The sequence below is a fragment of the Anser cygnoides genome, chromosome 14 (genome assembly GCF_040182565.1).
Source record: "Anser cygnoides isolate HZ-2024a breed goose chromosome 14, Taihu_goose_T2T_genome, whole genome shotgun sequence".
Taxonomy (NCBI): domain Eukaryota; kingdom Metazoa; phylum Chordata; class Aves; order Anseriformes; family Anatidae; genus Anser; species Anser cygnoides.
Window position 1 is genome coordinate 495,381 of NC_089886.1, and position 16,675 is coordinate 512,055.

At 51.6% G+C, this 16,675-nt stretch overlaps 1 protein-coding gene across 3 annotated transcripts in view; it reads left to right on the plus strand.

The window, feature by feature from the left end:
* PPP2R2B (protein phosphatase 2 regulatory subunit Bbeta) overlaps positions 1-16,675 on the plus strand; it is a 102,852-nt gene that overhangs the window by 79,752 nt on the left and 6,425 nt on the right. For all 3 annotated transcript variants that reach the window (XM_013175779.3, XM_048057036.2, XM_048057037.2), the window contains 2 exons: positions 10,029-10,206; positions 13,623-13,787. In XM_013175779.3, the coding sequence (XP_013031233.1) occupies positions 10,029-10,206; positions 13,623-13,787 (343 nt within the window). The remainder of the gene's footprint in view (positions 1-10,028; positions 10,207-13,622; positions 13,788-16,675) is intronic.

The window sequence follows — 16,675 nt, forward strand, 5'->3', positions numbered from 1 at the left end:
AGTCCGTTGGAGAACTTCGCTCAGGATCTGGATGCTGGTGCTGTAGTTACCAACACTAAGCGGGATGGGAGGTGGATTGTAAAAAGACAGCAGCGTTAAGGGGTATTACTGTGGTTACTGCTTTTTTCCTCTGTCTACATGCATTGAAAAGCCCTGGGCTTACAGAGAAAGTGCAGGTCCTACTTTCTCCTGGGTCTGTGGTCTTGACACCTGTGCTGAGCTCTGCAGCGGGCACTGGTGGGTGCTGGTATTGGTGCTGGTGCCTCCCTTCATCCCCATACCCAGGGTCTCCTGAGCACCCAAAACAGATCATTGGAAACAATGCAAAATAAAAAATGATGGGTCAACATTCTCACAAGTTACCATTTTTTTAATATTGATTTATTTTTATTTCTAATGTATTCTTTAAGAACACTGAATTTCTGGGGGAAGCAAAGCAGCCCGAGTTCAGGGTAAAGGTGATGTGTATTTCTTTTCTTTCCTGCACAAACTGCTTTAAAATTGACACAACATCAATGTAACATCTTACGTGAAATATTTCATTATAGAAACATTGAGTTTTGACATTTTGAAATGAAACTTCTAAACCTTTTGAAAAAGCATTATGAAAGTTTCCTTGACTTTTCTTAAAGGCTGGATATCCAGAATGCTTATTGGCCTGAATAGCAAACAGACATATTTCGGTGTAGATCAAGGATTTATATTCTGGGCTGGCCTGCAGCGTCATCTTCGTAGTGCCCCATGCACCCCAGAAGTTTGCCTTGCCTCCCGTGCCCGTGGCCCATCACGTGCCGGGGGCTTGGGGCTCCGTCTGTGCCGGCTGCTGCTGGGCTCCCCTTCCAGCTGGCAGCAGAGCGCGGGGAGCACAGCCTGCGGAGCACAGCCCGCGGCCGGCACGGGGCCCTCGTCTGCATGCAGCCGCTCTTCTGCCCGCGTGAGGCAGCTGTCGATGCTCTGGTGTCGCTCGGAGGGTCTTGAAGCTGTCCTGCTGCTGCTTCTCCTGCCTTTCTGGCGTGGGTTAGTGGAGCAGGTCTGCGTCAGGGTGCGTGCAGGTGCATGGAGCTGGCCCCGTGTCAGGGCCGTCGCTGCTGGAGCAGCCGCTCCTGGCGCCTCCGCACTCGCTGCACCACAGGCTGGGAGAAGCTCAATCGGCCAGGCGAGGGTAGCGACGCCTTGGCAGGTGGGCAGTTATGAAAATAAATAATTGTTGTGCTCATCTGTGCTATTGATTGTTGGCGTTAGCTGATTGCATTTGACCACATCCTGGCATTTGATTTGGCAACCGCAGGGCTGCAGGGGAACCAGAGATCGGTCTGGGCATCCTTTGCAGGCCTTCGACCCGAAGTCACAGCCCCAGCCCGCCTGCAGTGCCTGCACGTGGAGCGCTGTCCCCGAGGAGGAGCAAGAGTGTTGGGGTGTGGCTGGCACCAGGTCCAGCCCCGGGCAGCGCGGTATGGGGCTTTGTGGCCAAGGCACCCTCCTCCCGGCCCTGCTGCAGCCTTCCTGACCCCACACCAGATTCCGGGGTGGGAAAGGTCTGTCAATGGCTTTTTCTATTCTCACTTCTGCTTTTTTTCTAGCATTTTTTTTTTCAGTTGTGAATCACTTGCACTGTATGTGAGAGAAAGGTGAGGCTTTAGATAAATCATTAAGTAATTTGTGTTCATGCCGTGTGCTGGTGCCGTTGCAGGCCCTGTGCTGGCTCTGGCGCATGCGGAGCAGCAGCTCTGCAGCTCCTGGCCCCTGAAGCTCCTGCTTTGCAGCAATAGGAAGAGGTAAAACAGGATGTAAGTGCTTGGTATGACGGGTATTAGCATCAGCATCTGTAACGTCTTCTGTCCCTAAGGATGGAAAATAGAGGAGCCTTCAGCCAACTCTGGTTTGAGCTAATGTTTTGATGATTTTACTTAGACAGATATTTACATATTTAACAATTTTACTGCAGCTTGGCGTATGTTGGATGTTTAATTGTCCTGTGATGACTCGCATTTTTGGAGTAAAGCCGCATCCATCCACAGTTTAATTTTCAACCACAGACAAGCAAAAAAGGGTTTTAAAACCACCTTGCTGCAATCATCTCTTACCCATTCATCGTAATGGTTTAAATTTACTTGATGAGCATTGTTCTCTGAGGAATTTCTAACCCACATAATGCAAAAGGAATATTTAACTCTGCTCAGACTGTGAAGTAAGGCTTTTGCAGTCATTAAAAGAGCTCTGCTTATTTGGATAGGCCCCCAGTCTAATAGCTGTAGCCCTTCAGCCACTGAGCTGTGTAGAAGCCTAAATTAACAGCTTCACAGAGCTCTCCAAGTGCTTCTCTGCATACAGTTGTACCTGCGCTGTGGGATGTTTGCAGGAAATAATTAACACAAATAATATCCAAGGCTTAAATCTTTTTAAATAGGGAACGTGTTTGCTTTGATCCCCGCACGGTACAAGCCAGAGTGAAGAGGAGCACGGGTGTGCATGCCCTCCCTGTGGGACGTGGCTGCACACATCCTGGATGCTGTGCTCAGCAAGGGGCTTGCTGTGGCTTTGATGAACAAAACTGGGGGAACCATCTGGGGTGAAACAGCTTCTGGGCCTCATTCCATAATAGAGAGGGTCTGATTTTCATGTTGCTTGTGTAAATAGAAGAAAAAGCAGCAGGCTGTGCTGCTAGTGCTGCCTTCATATTTAGTAGCTGAACTCAGAACACTGCAGGGACGTCTTCCCCACCTGCCCCTGGCTCCCAGGCACTGCTGCTCAGGAGGGCAGTGGGTCTCTGTGCAGCATGTGCCCACCTCCTCAGAAATGGGTAACTGCTGTTCTGAGTCCCAACAAAGTCCCAGAGTCACAGAGGGTTAGCTCTGTGAGGGTGGGATTGCGGAACGGCGTCTCAGGAGGGTCTTCCCGAGTGATCTTTGCAGGGTGGCCTTGGCTGAACGCGCAGAGTGCCAGGGCACTGTGTCTCTGAGGGAAGCCACAGTGTCCTCTGTTGCGTGGAGGGTTGCAGGGGCAGGCAGCTCCTCGCTGCATGCAGTGCGATAAGCTTCTGATTAGCTCCTGAGCCAGTGAGAAAGCCGAGATGCAGCACGTGTCAAGAAGGCTTGCAATATATGAATCATTGCCTCTATTTTCTGTGTGATACCAAAAGAAAGGGAAAAAAGGCATTGCAGATGTCGCCAGCAGTGTACAACCTTATTAAAAAGTCTTCAGCTCCCCTTCAAATGGCGTTTTGTCCATGCCTGAGGCAGAAGGGGACAGCACTTGCTGCCCAGACAGACCATGGACGTGAATGTCCAGAGGCGCACTGCTAACTTGTGTGCCCGCTGGCACCCCAGCTGGATGTGGATAGCATATCCAACAGCAGCACCAGCACAGGCGTACAAGTGACAGACACAGCGATGTACTGTTTGGAAGCTATTTCTAAAGAATATCCTTTTAGGCCGCTCCTGCAGTGCCCCTGGTCACGCCACTGGCACAGGTCCTGCCTCCAGCCACTGCAGAGAAGAGAGGGAGCAGCCTGGCTGTCGCTGCCCATCTCACTCTTCGTTCTTCCCAGGTCATTAGATGCATTCTTTCTTCCCTGGTGTAAGCTCATTATTCATCCATTTAATATTAGTAAACTTGCTTCAAAATGCTGATGACCAGGACTGACCTTTCAGATTCTTTTTTCATCTCTTTTTCCACAGCAATTGTCCTGTTGGTATCTATGTCTAGACGTACTGTAAAAACAATGTGCCGGGCAGAATTATCAAGCGGGTTTAGATTACTCTGAATTTGTGTTTGTTAACAGAACTGTGCTTTTACATAATTCTCCCTGGAAAAGCAGGAAAATTGTAAACTGCTAGATGAGATTTGACTGACGCCAGCCCTTCTCGAGTGGGAGAAATAAGTTAATACTATTGTAAACAGTCACATCTTTAAGGGGAATGTAACTCTTACGGAGTGTGAATAAGAGTTGAGGATTTTTAACTTAAGAAAAAAAAAATGTTCTGTTTGTTCTTTGAATTCTTGTTTCAGAGTTTAGGTACAGATGGTGAAAGTTATCCTGAAATGTAATAACGGAACTGGGCCAGATTCTCAGTTACAAACAAGAAAAGAATCCTATGACACTATAAAAATAAACAAGGAAGGGGAAATCTGGGATGCACATGAAGTGACGTTTGCTATGAATGCTGTCCGACTTGCACAAAAAATCCCTCCTCAGCTGGCCCCCTTTTGGGGCGGGTGGTATTCGGGTGGACTGACCACGCGGCGGGGTCGTGTGAGCGGTGGTGCGCGGAGCTGGGCACCGTGCTGCCGTGGGCGATGATGGAGAGGAGCGGCTGGGCGCTGCTCCCACCTGGGGCGCGTGGGATCCACCGGGCCCTCGGCTCCTCCTGGCCTGGCTCAGAGGCCGCTCACACGAGGACATCTCCCCTCACAGCTGGGGCCTCTGCCCGCAAACCACTGTCCTGCTGCCTTCTGTCCTGGGCCTCAAGGTGGGGACTGAAGGACAGCGACCTTCGGGAGTGCCTTGGTGGCTGACGGCTCAGCGCAGGGCTGTGAGCCCAGCATGCGAGCAGAGCTCGGCAAGCAGCCGGATCCAGTCCCATACCGTGTCCCCATCCAGCACTGGTGCTGCAGCACTCGGCATGCCAGCAGCCTCCCTGGCGCAGCAGTAGCTGAGCGGCTTGACAAGGCTCCTTCCAGCAGGCTGGCCGGGGTGCGCCGAGCACGCTCATGAGTGCGTACCTGTCCTCACTGCATGAGCTGCAGCCGTGGCCGCACTGGTGGAGAGCAGAGTCCAAGGGCTCATCTCTGTCGGACAGGCCCCTGTCGGCAGCTGGAGAGGGAAATAGGGTCAGGCATGCACACATTCCCAGGAACCCGAAAGTGGAAATTTTGTGTGGCTCCTGCGCTTTACCTGACTGGGGGCGTGCTGCAGCTCTGAGGTTGGTGGCATCACTGAACCCACCATGGGGAAATACAAGCAAAGAGATTAAAAAGTTGCACCCAGCATCCCGAATTTGTTTCAGACATCAAATTAAAGGCTAAATGTTGGGAAATTAAATTTTTGCTACTTTGGACTGCAGTAACGTCCCCGAGCTGCAGACCCTGGTGACTCCAGTCCTCCCCCTTCTCCTGCCCCCGGGCTGGGACCTGTGCCCCTTTGGGGCAGCCCGTACCGCTGGGACCCACGCGCAGGAAGGGGATCTTTGGCTGGTGAGAAGCCTGTGCTGGCGTTTCAGCGCATGAAAAGTTCTCTGTAACAGGCGACAGAAGAAACAGTGCTAGGGTAAAGCTTAGCAGGGATGGAAATGTCTAGGGAAAACAGATGAAACCAGGAGCTCTATCAGCTACATGGGCTGGTAATTAGATAGCAGGTTTATCTTCACACAGGAAGGAATCTTCTCACATGTCATGGGGAAAGTCCAATAAGACAAAGTCCTGAAGATCATGAAACTGTCAGACTGCCATGAAAATGGTGTTTGATTTATATTTTGTCTGCAAAATATTAATTTGCAGGTAGTGTTGGCCAGTTATTCCTGGTGCTGACAGCACAGAATATGAGTATTTGGGAGGTAAAAAATAAACATCAGGGAGCGTATTCTGAGAGGGGCTTAGCTGTGACCGGAGGCTAAGTACCTGGCAGGATTTACCCCCAAGCAGCCAGCACTGCAGTGATTCGCCAGTAACTGGATTACATTTTCCTTCTTATAAACCTAAGGCTGGGGTTAATCTGGGCTTCGGCTGCGACTAATCTTGCTTGGCCAAATCCTGCTGGCTGGTGCAGTGCACAGGGTGGCAGAGCAAAGCACCGGGGGAGTGGAGCTGATGCTGGCTACCCTCACTGCTGCAGCTCAGCTGCAATAGGCAGAGGTTGTCCTGTGCACATGAGAAAAGTGAGCAGGATCTGCCCTGCCGGCTGGTCGGCCAGCACCCCACGCTCAGCAGCAGCACTGTCGTGTTCGCGGAGCGAATCGGGGTGGGAGTTGCAATAAAATCGGCACTATAGCCACGGCGCGGCCAGGCCAGCGTGCTGCGGGTCCCTGTGCGCTCAGCAGGGAGTTCTCTGGGTCAAATCTGGATCTCAGCGTCTGATGAGAAGACATTCCCACCAAGGGGACAGTGCTTTGGTGGAGATTGTGGAGCCCCTTGGTTAGGGCAGCAGTTTTCACCCTCTTTCAATTTGTGGACCTCTAAATATTCTCCATCTGAGGTGTGGAGACTTGTATAGTGAAAACAAACCTCTGCAGAGGGTTTCCTGTCTCAGTTTTCCTCTGATGTCCCTTTAGGAGCAGCCACAAGCCTCAGTGTAGGGCTTTGCTGAGGCTGCCACGGGCCTGCCCCAAACAGCAGGGACAGTCGGGACCTGGCACGAGGCGGGCTGCCGTCTGGGAGAGGCAGCGTGACCTCGCTACACCGGGAGCTGTGAGTTGGGCCTTTTTCCCTGTATATTGACTCATGTTCTGAAAATACTGAGCACTGTATGCCAGCTCTGGCAGAGGATGAGGTTTTCCTCAGGAGTGCCGGATCTCTGCATCCTTTCAGACCACATCTGTCACAGCGCCTTGAACGACAAGGAAAGCCTCTGCCACACAGGGCTTTTCCCCCGGGAGCAGGCAGTATTTGGTGCCAGCCGACATAACACGCAATGAAAGAGGGAAACAAAGCAGAATGACAACAATTGCACACACTTCATTAACTGTGCCTGATCCTCTGACCAGAGGCTGAACATGGTGGGGGGAAACGCAGCAGCGGCGGGTGGGAAGGGGCTGGGGCACTCAGGGCCCTTTGGCTTGTGCTGCACCTCCTGCACCAAGCCACAAAGAAAATGAGTTTTACAGCTCAAGGGAGGATTAGTGCCTCAGTAACTGTGGAAAGGGGAAGCCTCCATCAGACAAGAGAGGGGAATATAGTGGCTCATGTGTGTTGGCTGGGTGGGACCTGCTCTTTTTGCAGGGGGTGTCTGTTCAAAGACAAAAAAAGAAAAATTAAGACATTTTTAAAATGAAAAATGACTGGCATTCCCCCCCCCTTCCAGAAAAGAGAAAGTAATTTAATTTATTAGTGGTTTATTTTATTTGACAGCCTTTCAGTGTACTTGATGCGGTTTGTTACACTGAATTACCCTTTAATAATGGGTATATATAATACCAGATACTGCCCTGCAGGTTGGTTCTGTAATTGAGGAAGGGATGCATTTAGGAGTTTTCTCTGTTGTTCAGGATTGCCATGACGATGCCAGTGGTTTAGACAGATATGAGCTTGGGTTCTGTGTGCTTCAAAAAAAAAAAAAAAAAAAAAAAAACAAACACCCCAAAACCCCACGATTCAGTTGCTACCACATTGGCACTGTTTTGTTAGGCACTTTGCAACCACTGAATGCTGCGGTCCTGGGCCGTGCACTGCTTTCCACTTCTTTTCTGTGGTGTAGGCTTGGGACAGTGTCATGTGGTAGCATGTGGAGCAATCCACAGAGGTCTTCCTTTAGCCCACTGTCTCTTTTCCTGTGCTGTAAGTGAAGCAGAAATGTAATGGGGATGTCTGCCAACCTGTGGGAAGGGGTCCCAGGGGAGGTAGGAGACAGATTTCTGGAGACCTTTGAATTCTGACAAGACAGCGCATTAGGGAGGATGCAGCCAAGAATAATCCCATGGTGGCGGATGAGAGGAGCACAAGATGGGTGAGACAGAAGATGTTTCTCTACCTGTGATTCTTCTGCTAGCAGCTTCCCGGTATAATTTTTGTGGATTTAACTCTTCCTGAAGGAAAGACCAGAAGCTGTTTTCACTTTCATGCTGAACAAAATTAGAGGGTTGGATTTTCTGCTCCTGAGTTTTCTTGGAAAACCCTCGTGTTGTGGTTTTCTGTCCTTTGGAAGTCAGAGGCAGTGGGAGTTTGTTCTGATTTGAATGCAAGGAATGGCAGAAAGAGAAATGCCCTGTGCTGGCAAACTGCTCCCAGGTGCACGTTCCAGGGAGCCAGAGCTCACGGTGCTGGTGGCCTGATTGTGCCAGGGAGGGGAAGCCATGCGCGCAGCAGCACCCCGGGACGTCCTTGGCCACAGCGAACGCTCGCCTTCACAGCCCTTGCCCGATCCTTCCCTGCCCCACTGCTGGCGGAGCAGCAGAGCCTCGAGGTGCAAGCCGTGACCGCGCAGAGCTGCAGGGGCCGGTCTGGGCACAGCCCCCACGGCCAGCTCGACCTGGCCCCGCTGGCACAGCCTCGCTGTGCGTGCAGGGTCGGGTGCAGGGGTCGCACGTTTCTGCCAGCCCTGCTGCCAGCATCCGGGTCCAGCTGCGGAGCAGAGTCAGGCACGGGAGCAACGGGAGATGAAAGCCCGGCTGGGGCTCCGTGCGAGTCTGCTGTCTGTAACCATCCAGAGAGCTGCTGGGTTTCCTTCTGCTGCAAGATGTCTGCTGTCATGGGATGAAAGCCCTGAACCAGTGTGTGCTCCCAGCTGCTCCTGCCTTGAAATTTCAGTGTTTTCAGGTTTAAATACTTATTGCAGGTTTAAGTACTTATTGTTGGTACAGTTAAGCAAAAGCTTACTGCGCATGTTGAAAAGAGGCATATTCCATATTTAAGTGCAAGCTCTCACAACTGTAGCAGGTAAGAAATCCTGACGTAATGAAATACTCACAGATGGCCAGGTTTGTTCATTTTGGGGGGTTTTACTCAGTGAAAGAACAATTTCCAGGCATGTGTCTCTGAGGTAATATGGGAAGAATTTTATTGCCTGAAGAGTTTACCTTAGCTTCCTATCTCAAGAAAAATGTGTTTGCAGGTAGCTAACCATATAAAAATTAGGCAGGTAATTATGTTGGTTCAGTGGAGGTTGCAGATCACCACCAGCGCCCTTGCTCAGGCCCAGTTTGTGTAGTTTCTTTGGCTCGCAGTCCTGGCTGCAGTGTTACTCTGGGGATGGGCATTGTTGTGGGCTCTGACCACAAGACGTGGTTGGTCTGCGCGTTGTCATCTTGCTGAGTGAAATCTTATGCGAAAGCTTTTGCCCTATTTGTTTTTGCATCCAGAGTGGCCCAGTGTAACAGTTGAGCCCTTTCCCTTTGCAAAACCATCGTGTTTCCGACGATCTTAATGACAGTCCATTTCCTGTAATCTCTGAGCAAAATGTGAACCTATGTCCCCAGATGGCTGAGCAAAGTCATTCAACAGCAAACGATGCATCATTGAGTATGTCAGGCTGAATTAGAAAGCAGGCTCATCACATTAAGCTCAGGCTCTGAGCTGACAGTTTCTATGTTCTAGTGTCACTTGATCTGGCTGTCACACTCCTGTCCCCACCTCTGCAGCCATGGGAAATCTCTTTGGGCAGCACACAGATAATATACACAGTAATGAAGTAGCTTGAGGGAATAGCTTACTGGCAAGGAGGAGCACGGACTGACACCTTTCTAGTGCATTAAGTTGCCTTAAGAACATTATGTCTGAAGTTGTTACTTACACTGTTTCTTGCATATGCTGCTTCTGACTGCATTTCTTCATCCCCTGATGTTTACATAAGTTATGCTTATTAATCTAAAAGCTCTGCTTCTTCTTTCCTCCATGTCTCTGCCCTGTGCGTTCACTTTCTCCATCTCTTCCCACATCTTACCTCCGTCATTTCACTGTCAAGCAAATCCAGAAAAGCTGAAAGAAAAATCTGTGCTGACCTGGCTCTTAAAAACTACCCTTCTGTTAGAAACGCGCCAGGAATTTCAAATTCCACTTAACAGTGACAAAACAAAGAAGACGTTGTTGTTCTTTGGCCACAGAAGGAATTGTTGCTGCAGGAAAGATCTGAATCTGGTTTACTTGGCTTTTGCTGCCTCACCAAAATGTAACCACACCACCACCAGCTTTCCAGAAATAAAAGGCTTTTGTGTTGGCTTTCCCTTCCGTTCCGTTGGGAACTTCCGTTCCTTTCCCTTCCGTTCTTGTACTTACAAAGTCACTGGGTTTCTTGGGTGAGTGTGCTCCGAGGAGGGTGGGGTGCAGCGCGGCCAGCCGCAGCTCTGTCCCCCCATCCTGATGCTCTGCTTCCCACCCCGCAGGTGCCCGTGCTCAGGCCCATGGACCTGATGGTGGAGGCCACTCCCAGGAGGGTGTTTGCCAACGCTCACACATACCACATCAACTCCATATCCGTCAACAGCGACTACGAGACCTACATGTCGGCAGACGACTTGAGGATAAACCTGTGGAACTTTGAAATCACGAATCAAAGTTTCAGTATCCTTTGGTGCCCCCTCCATGTGGGATGGGCCCAGCAGGCAGACCCCTGGCTGACAACCAGGGCTGCCTGTGGTGGCCCTGGGCTTCTCCTCTGCCAGCTTCTCGGCTTGTAATCATGGGGCCGGTGTTGAGGGCATGATGCAGAGCTTATTTCTTGCTAAGAAAAGGGAGAATCGAGGTAAAGGTTTAACCCATTATGATTTTCTTTACCAAAGACTGCTAATAACAAACCCTGCGCATTACCATTTTATTACTGCTGATTACCTGGTTTCTTGCCAGGAAGTGCGTGCAGGCGAGATGGAAACCTTAAGAGCAGAAGCAGAATGGGGAGCACCAGTGCGGGGGGGCTGGGTGGAGAGACAGGTCCTGGTGAAGGTGAGCAGTGGAGCAGGGACCCGTGAGGGTCCAGCTCCTGCTGCGTCCGCCCTGACAGTGACCGTGCAGGTGGCACAGCCTGGCTCATGCCCAAGCCTCAGCTGGAACCGGAGCTGCACTGCCTGGGATGGGCTCCCGGGGGCTCAGGCACTCCGTGCTCTGCCATACCAAGCGGTGCCCTGGTGCACAGCTCTGGCAATCCCCAGTCCTCAGGAGTCATTTCCAGGGCACGTCCCTCATTTCTGCCAGGGCTGAGCCTTGCTGCCAGCAGGATGCCAGGCTGTGTCCAGGGCGCTCACCCATCCCACCAGCCCCCCCCGCACCGTGCAGCACCGCAGGCGGCGCCCCTGCCATCTCCCAGGCTGTGTGACACCATGTCGAATTCTGCCTGCAGGGCCTGAGTCGGGGGTGGGAGGGAGAGAGGGGAGACCTCAGGTGATTTAGAAGACAGATGCCCTGGGGGAGACGAGGAGTGGAAATATTAATAGCGCTGTTTCCATTATATACTGCAGCAGGGTGACAGGCCGCCAGTCACAGTCACACAAATGAGATCGTGCCAGTCACTCTTGTTACAGCTGCATCAGAAATAATAACAATGGGACACTAATCATCAGTGATATTTATGTAGCGTTTTCTGCTGAGAAATCCCCAGGGCACGTGGCAAATTTAGGCAGCTGGAAAGGATTTCAGCAGTCACAGGCATGTGGCTGGTGGAGGCTCAAAGTGCATGTGTTTGAGCAGTGCTGCAATGTGCGCTGGTTTTTGGAGAATAATGCGAGGATTTGGGTAAAACTTCGGGAAGTCTAGATGGCCCAAGGGATTTTCGGCAAGGTGCAAGTGCAGCACCCAAAATGCTTGCTAGGAATTGATGGAGGAAAGTCATCGCCAGAGCAGTGTGCACTCAGATGCCCTGTCCTGCAGGCATGCTGCTGCATCGGTGCCCCCCCCCAGCCCGGCACAGCAGCACTGTCCAGGGGGTCCCCAGTGCGGCTGTGCCCAGCCCTGCCGTGGGCACTGTGGTGGGCGCCGGGGCAGAAGAACCGCAGCACCGTGCACCTGAGGAGGGGAAGGGCACATCGCTGGTTTGGGGTTTTGCTGGTCAGGACCAAATCCAGCCCCTGAGAGCCGAGAAGACATAGTCCTGTGGGTTGGATTTTCGTAATTTTGTGCACATCACACAGCTGCTGCACAATTTGATGTGATTTGAAACCTTTGCTTAGCAAAGCATCAGGGCTGTTGTAAAAAGGTTATTGGAGGTCAGAGTGCAGGACAGCTACAAAACTGCATGGGAGTGCAGGGACGTTGTGATGCAATGCAGTCCTGCACTGCCCGTCGTTACAGTGACAGCCTGCTTCACCAGTGCTTATAGATCTGGACTTGAAGCAGTTTGAGAGGCAGCGTTTACTGCGCTGTAATGCCATGCACTGGGCTCAGGGCTGGTCTGAGCTGTGATCCAAGCTCTGCTGTGGACCTGCAGCGTGGGCTGGGAGGAACGCACAGTGTCTTCCAGGGCCCTGCTGCTGCTGCCGGCGCATTGCCTGCCTTGCGCTGAGGTGAGCACCAGGTTCACTTGCCCCTCCCGTAGCAGGCAGGATGCCTCCCTCTTGCTGACACGTCCTTGCCCTCTCCTCCACGGGAGATGGAGATTTTCCTTTAGTCACTTTGCTACATCACCCCTGCACAACTGACAAATTCACATCTTCATCTTGCCAGGAACAGCATGGTCTTAATTTGCTTTCCAGGGGGCGATGAAAGGTGCTATTTCTTTTCTCTCGCTGTCTGCACAGTGGGTAAATTGCCCCTTGCTGGGTGTTTGGATTGTGCTGTGAAGGGCTACAAAGATGATCAGAGGACTGAAGCACCTGTCATATGAGGACAGGCTGACAGAACTGGGCCTGTTTAGCCTGGGAGAGAGAAGACTGAGGGGAAACCTCATTAATGTATATAAATTTCTGAGGGGAGGGTGTCGAGAGGATGGAGCTGGACTCTTTTCAGTTGTGTCCAGCCACAGGGTGAGAAGCAACAGGCACAAACTGAAGCACAGGAGGTTTCAGCTCAGTATGAGGGGGGCATTTCTTTACTGGGAGGGTGACAGAGCACTACAAAAGGTTGCCCAGAGAGGATGTGCAGTCTCCTCCGGAGATATTCAAAACCTGCCTGGATGCCATCCTGCGCCAGGTGCTCTAGGTGAGGGGGTTGGACTGGATGATCTTCAGAGGTCCCTTCCAACCTTGGCCATTCTGTGATTCTGTGATCTGAATCCTCTTCCCACCGTGACCGCTGGCTTGGCCAGGCCAGAAGTTGGCAGCTGCCCCCCGCAGCACCGCGGGCTGCTCCAGCCCTGGCCAGTGCCGGCTGCAGGACCCCGGGATGGGGTCTGTGGCTCAGCTCTCAGCCATTATCTTACTGAGCCAAGAAATCGTGCAGCCCCAGCCAGCCACCCCTGGTCTGTTGTTTTGTTTGTCGATGTCATCCAGGTTTTATTTTCCTTCCCTCATAGTTGCTTTCAGTGTGGTTATTCACTTTGCCCAGACACTGCAATACAAGCTGTTTATTCTGGCTGGGGTGAATTCATCAGGGTCCGGTCTTGTGCCTGTTCACACAGAGAGGACAGTCAGCACTTCCCGGCCGCGCAGGGCAAGAGTCGCAGTCTCCATGCAGGCAGATAATGGGAGCGAACAGGATTTTCCACGCACCTGCACTGGCCCCAGGCCCAGTGCTCCGATCGGGGCTGGGGGCAGAGGGATGGAGCCCTCAGCGCGGGCTCGGGGCTGGTGGTGGACACAAGCTGAGGTGTCGGGATCCAGCATCCCCACGGGGTGAGGCCTCAAGGGACATCAGTGCACAGTGGGTGGATGTCAGGAGGCAGGAGCGGCTGCAGTGCACGTTTGGTTGCATCAGCTCTGCGGAGCCATGGTGCTGATGCACTCCAGAGCAGCGCTGTTCTGTGGGGAAGACAGGGTTTGTGTAGGGGGACGGAAAAAGCTGGTGTGGAGAGGTCAGCGGCAGGCACCAGGAGCCTTGACTCGTCCTGCCAGACATCGTGGACATCAAGCCAGCCAACATGGAGGAGCTGACAGAGGTGATCACTGCCGCTGAGTTCCACCCACACCACTGCAACACTTTTGTCTACAGCAGCAGCAAAGGCACCATCCGGCTGTGCGACATGCGCACCTCCGCCCTCTGTGACCGCCACGCCAAGTGTGAGTACGGCCGGGCCAGGGCCCTGTGCTGAGCAAAGGTCCCAAAAACGGGAGTGCAGAGATCAGCAGGGGCTTGGTCACCGTGTGCTCGGGGCACGCAGGGCTGTGGTCCCCGTCCCAGCGTTCCTGTGGCAGCCTGCATCAGTCCACCCATCCCGATGAGGACAGGGGTCCCTGGTACCAGCCCAGAACATTCTGGGGGTGCACATTAAAAACCTGCTCTGATGTTCTGGCTGTGGTGGGTGTGACAGATCACGGGTGCCAGGGCACGGTGCCTGCGAGAGCTGTTGATACCAGATGACAGGGGGGCTGTACTTCTTCAGGCCACTTGTCTGAGTAAGCCTGCATCCTGTTGTCAGCTGTGACTGATGTGACAAGGGTCAGGAGGTGCAAAAAAGCCCCCCAAAATCTGCAGGAAGCAGGGCAGCCAGGGAGTGTGTTCCTCATCCTCCCCCCCGCAGACGTGACAAGGCAGCTGCTGATGAAGCAGCGAGTGCATTTTGGTTCCTGCTCCGCCTCTGCCTGTCAGGAGTTCTCACTGCTGGAAGTGCTCTCCTAACTGGGCACCGTTCCGAGACATGCTGGCACAAACACGTCCGACATTTGTGGGTTGGTTGATAAATACCTATTGCAGTTCTTTGTGACAGGGCAGTTCCTGAAAAGCAACTCTGCACTGAGCTGTGTTGTAAATGAAACACAAGGATAGGCCAGACCTAAAGAAGTTTGGTGTCAACCTTAAAGACAGCAAACAATGGCAGAAGCAAGGGCTGCTGTGCTTTATGACTGGCTGTCCAACCCTTTGTGTACCTGATGGGGTTTGAACATTGTCCTCTGAACATTTTTGTTTGTTTATTTTCAGTTGTCTGGATGTACAGCCAAAGTGAGAGATTTTTACATGGCCAGGGTAAAACTTGTTTGAGTTTTCTTCAGAAAATGACCAATATCTTGGGGGAAATTAATGAGATTTACAGCATCTAAGATATGGTCATGTTACAGGAACGACACACACAAACCAGGTGCAACTTATGGAAGCCTAGTGCCAATAATCTACATCCAGAGAGCATCTGGCTGTATTTCAGATTCAGGCCTCCGGTAGAGGCAGTAGGGAATGACACACCAGCTATTGCTGTTTGGCTTTTGAGCTGTGGTTACAGTCTGATACCTGTTTTTAAATTGAGGTAAAGGAGACAGAGAGGAAAGCTTACATTATTGTCTGGAGATTTGAAAATATGGAACGGTTGTTTTCCCAAATCCTGAGCAAAACTCACCCTTCTGTTCTTGCATTTCATGACTGTGTCTCGCAGTTCTACAGTGACAGCTCCTAGCCAAGAATCAGAGTACAATTAAGGAGCAAAGGAAATTCCTTTTCCTGACACATCAGTGGCAGAAGCCCTCACATAGTATTTCCCTTTGTTTGGGTGCCGCTATGTCCTTTTAGTCCTCAGTGAGCACACCGACCAACAGTGAATACAAGTTCGGTTTGACCTCTCCCTTGACATTTTATATTGATTTCCCTCTATCCCTCAGAAGCATCAGCCTCAGTCAATTGCAGTTCAGCAGATGTGTGAGTTGAAGTTGAGACAGTTCATCAAAGTTCAAAATGAAAAGCAACATTGGCTTTTTGAAGCAAATTCTCCAATGGAAATATTTAATAACTGTCAATTTTTAATAAAACTGCAAAATATAGCACTGCACATCTCAGTCATGTTTATTTAGGTAGACGCGCTTTGCAGCCTGGGGCCAGCTTTTACTTATGTGCCTCTCTTACTAAATTTTGGTTGCCCATTTTATTTGAGGCGCCTGCTAGCCATGACATTTTGTATGTTACCTCCAGCCATGTAGCTGGGTTAGGGGAGAATATCCTTTTCCACATATATATGTCTGTTCCTCAGGGACTTAAATGGTGATGGGCTACAATATTAAGAAGGTCTGGTGCAGGGATAACTCCGTGGGCAGATCGTGCACAAAGAAACCTCTCAAGTTGTCCAAAGTACCACAGGAAGCCAAAGGGGAGGTTGGAATTCATGGGGCAGCTGGAGACACCGGCAAAAGTATTTCTGTTCTGAAGAGCCATGTGAAAAAGGGAGGAAAAACCCCATTAGGTATATGTAACACGCAGGATAGAGCATCTGTGCTTGGGATCAGCCTTGGCACGGGCATGCCTCCCTGCGCAGTCAGCAGGATGTAGCTGGGGCACTGCAAGGGGTGACGGACAGCAGCAACCCAGCTGAGCACCAGGCTGATGGCCGAAAACACGCTGCCAAGGCCGCTTATCAGAGCTCTGGCTTTTCCTTTGCTGCAACTTGCAGAGCTTGACCACAGAGCTAGTGCCTCAGAAACCCTCCCCGTGAGCTCAGCAGCCCAAATTTTCTTCGGCAGCAGAAGCGAAGCCACACAAAACCCTTCAGAGGGGCAGCGGAATATTGCTCCCCCTGCCCTGCCTGTCCTGGCGGCTGCAGGCCTTTGCCTGGCCTCTCAGTGCTCTGCAGACGGGGACCCTGGGTCTGATCCTGCCTGCGCCCATCCACATAGGCACTCAGAGCACCTGGACGGGAGCGCTTCATTAATCTGTACCTTGTCTGTGAGGGAGAGAAATGAGTGCTGCTGCCTCGCTGCAGACAGGAGGAATGAGGCAGAAAAGTGAATTACTCGGGAGAGACTGGCACCAGACTTGTGATTTCTGCCCTTAGGCCATGGTTGCAGTGTTCCTGTGCCTCTGGGCTGAGGCTCGACGGCAAAGTTGATTTTTCTGGTAGAAAGCAAAACTGGATTCTCTGCTTGCACCAGCATAGCTTTTCCTCAGTTATGATTGTGATGAATTTTGTGCCTGGGTGAACTATCAGTGGGCTTTCGGCTTTTAATTTGAAGCAAGAGAAGCAGGAAATTAC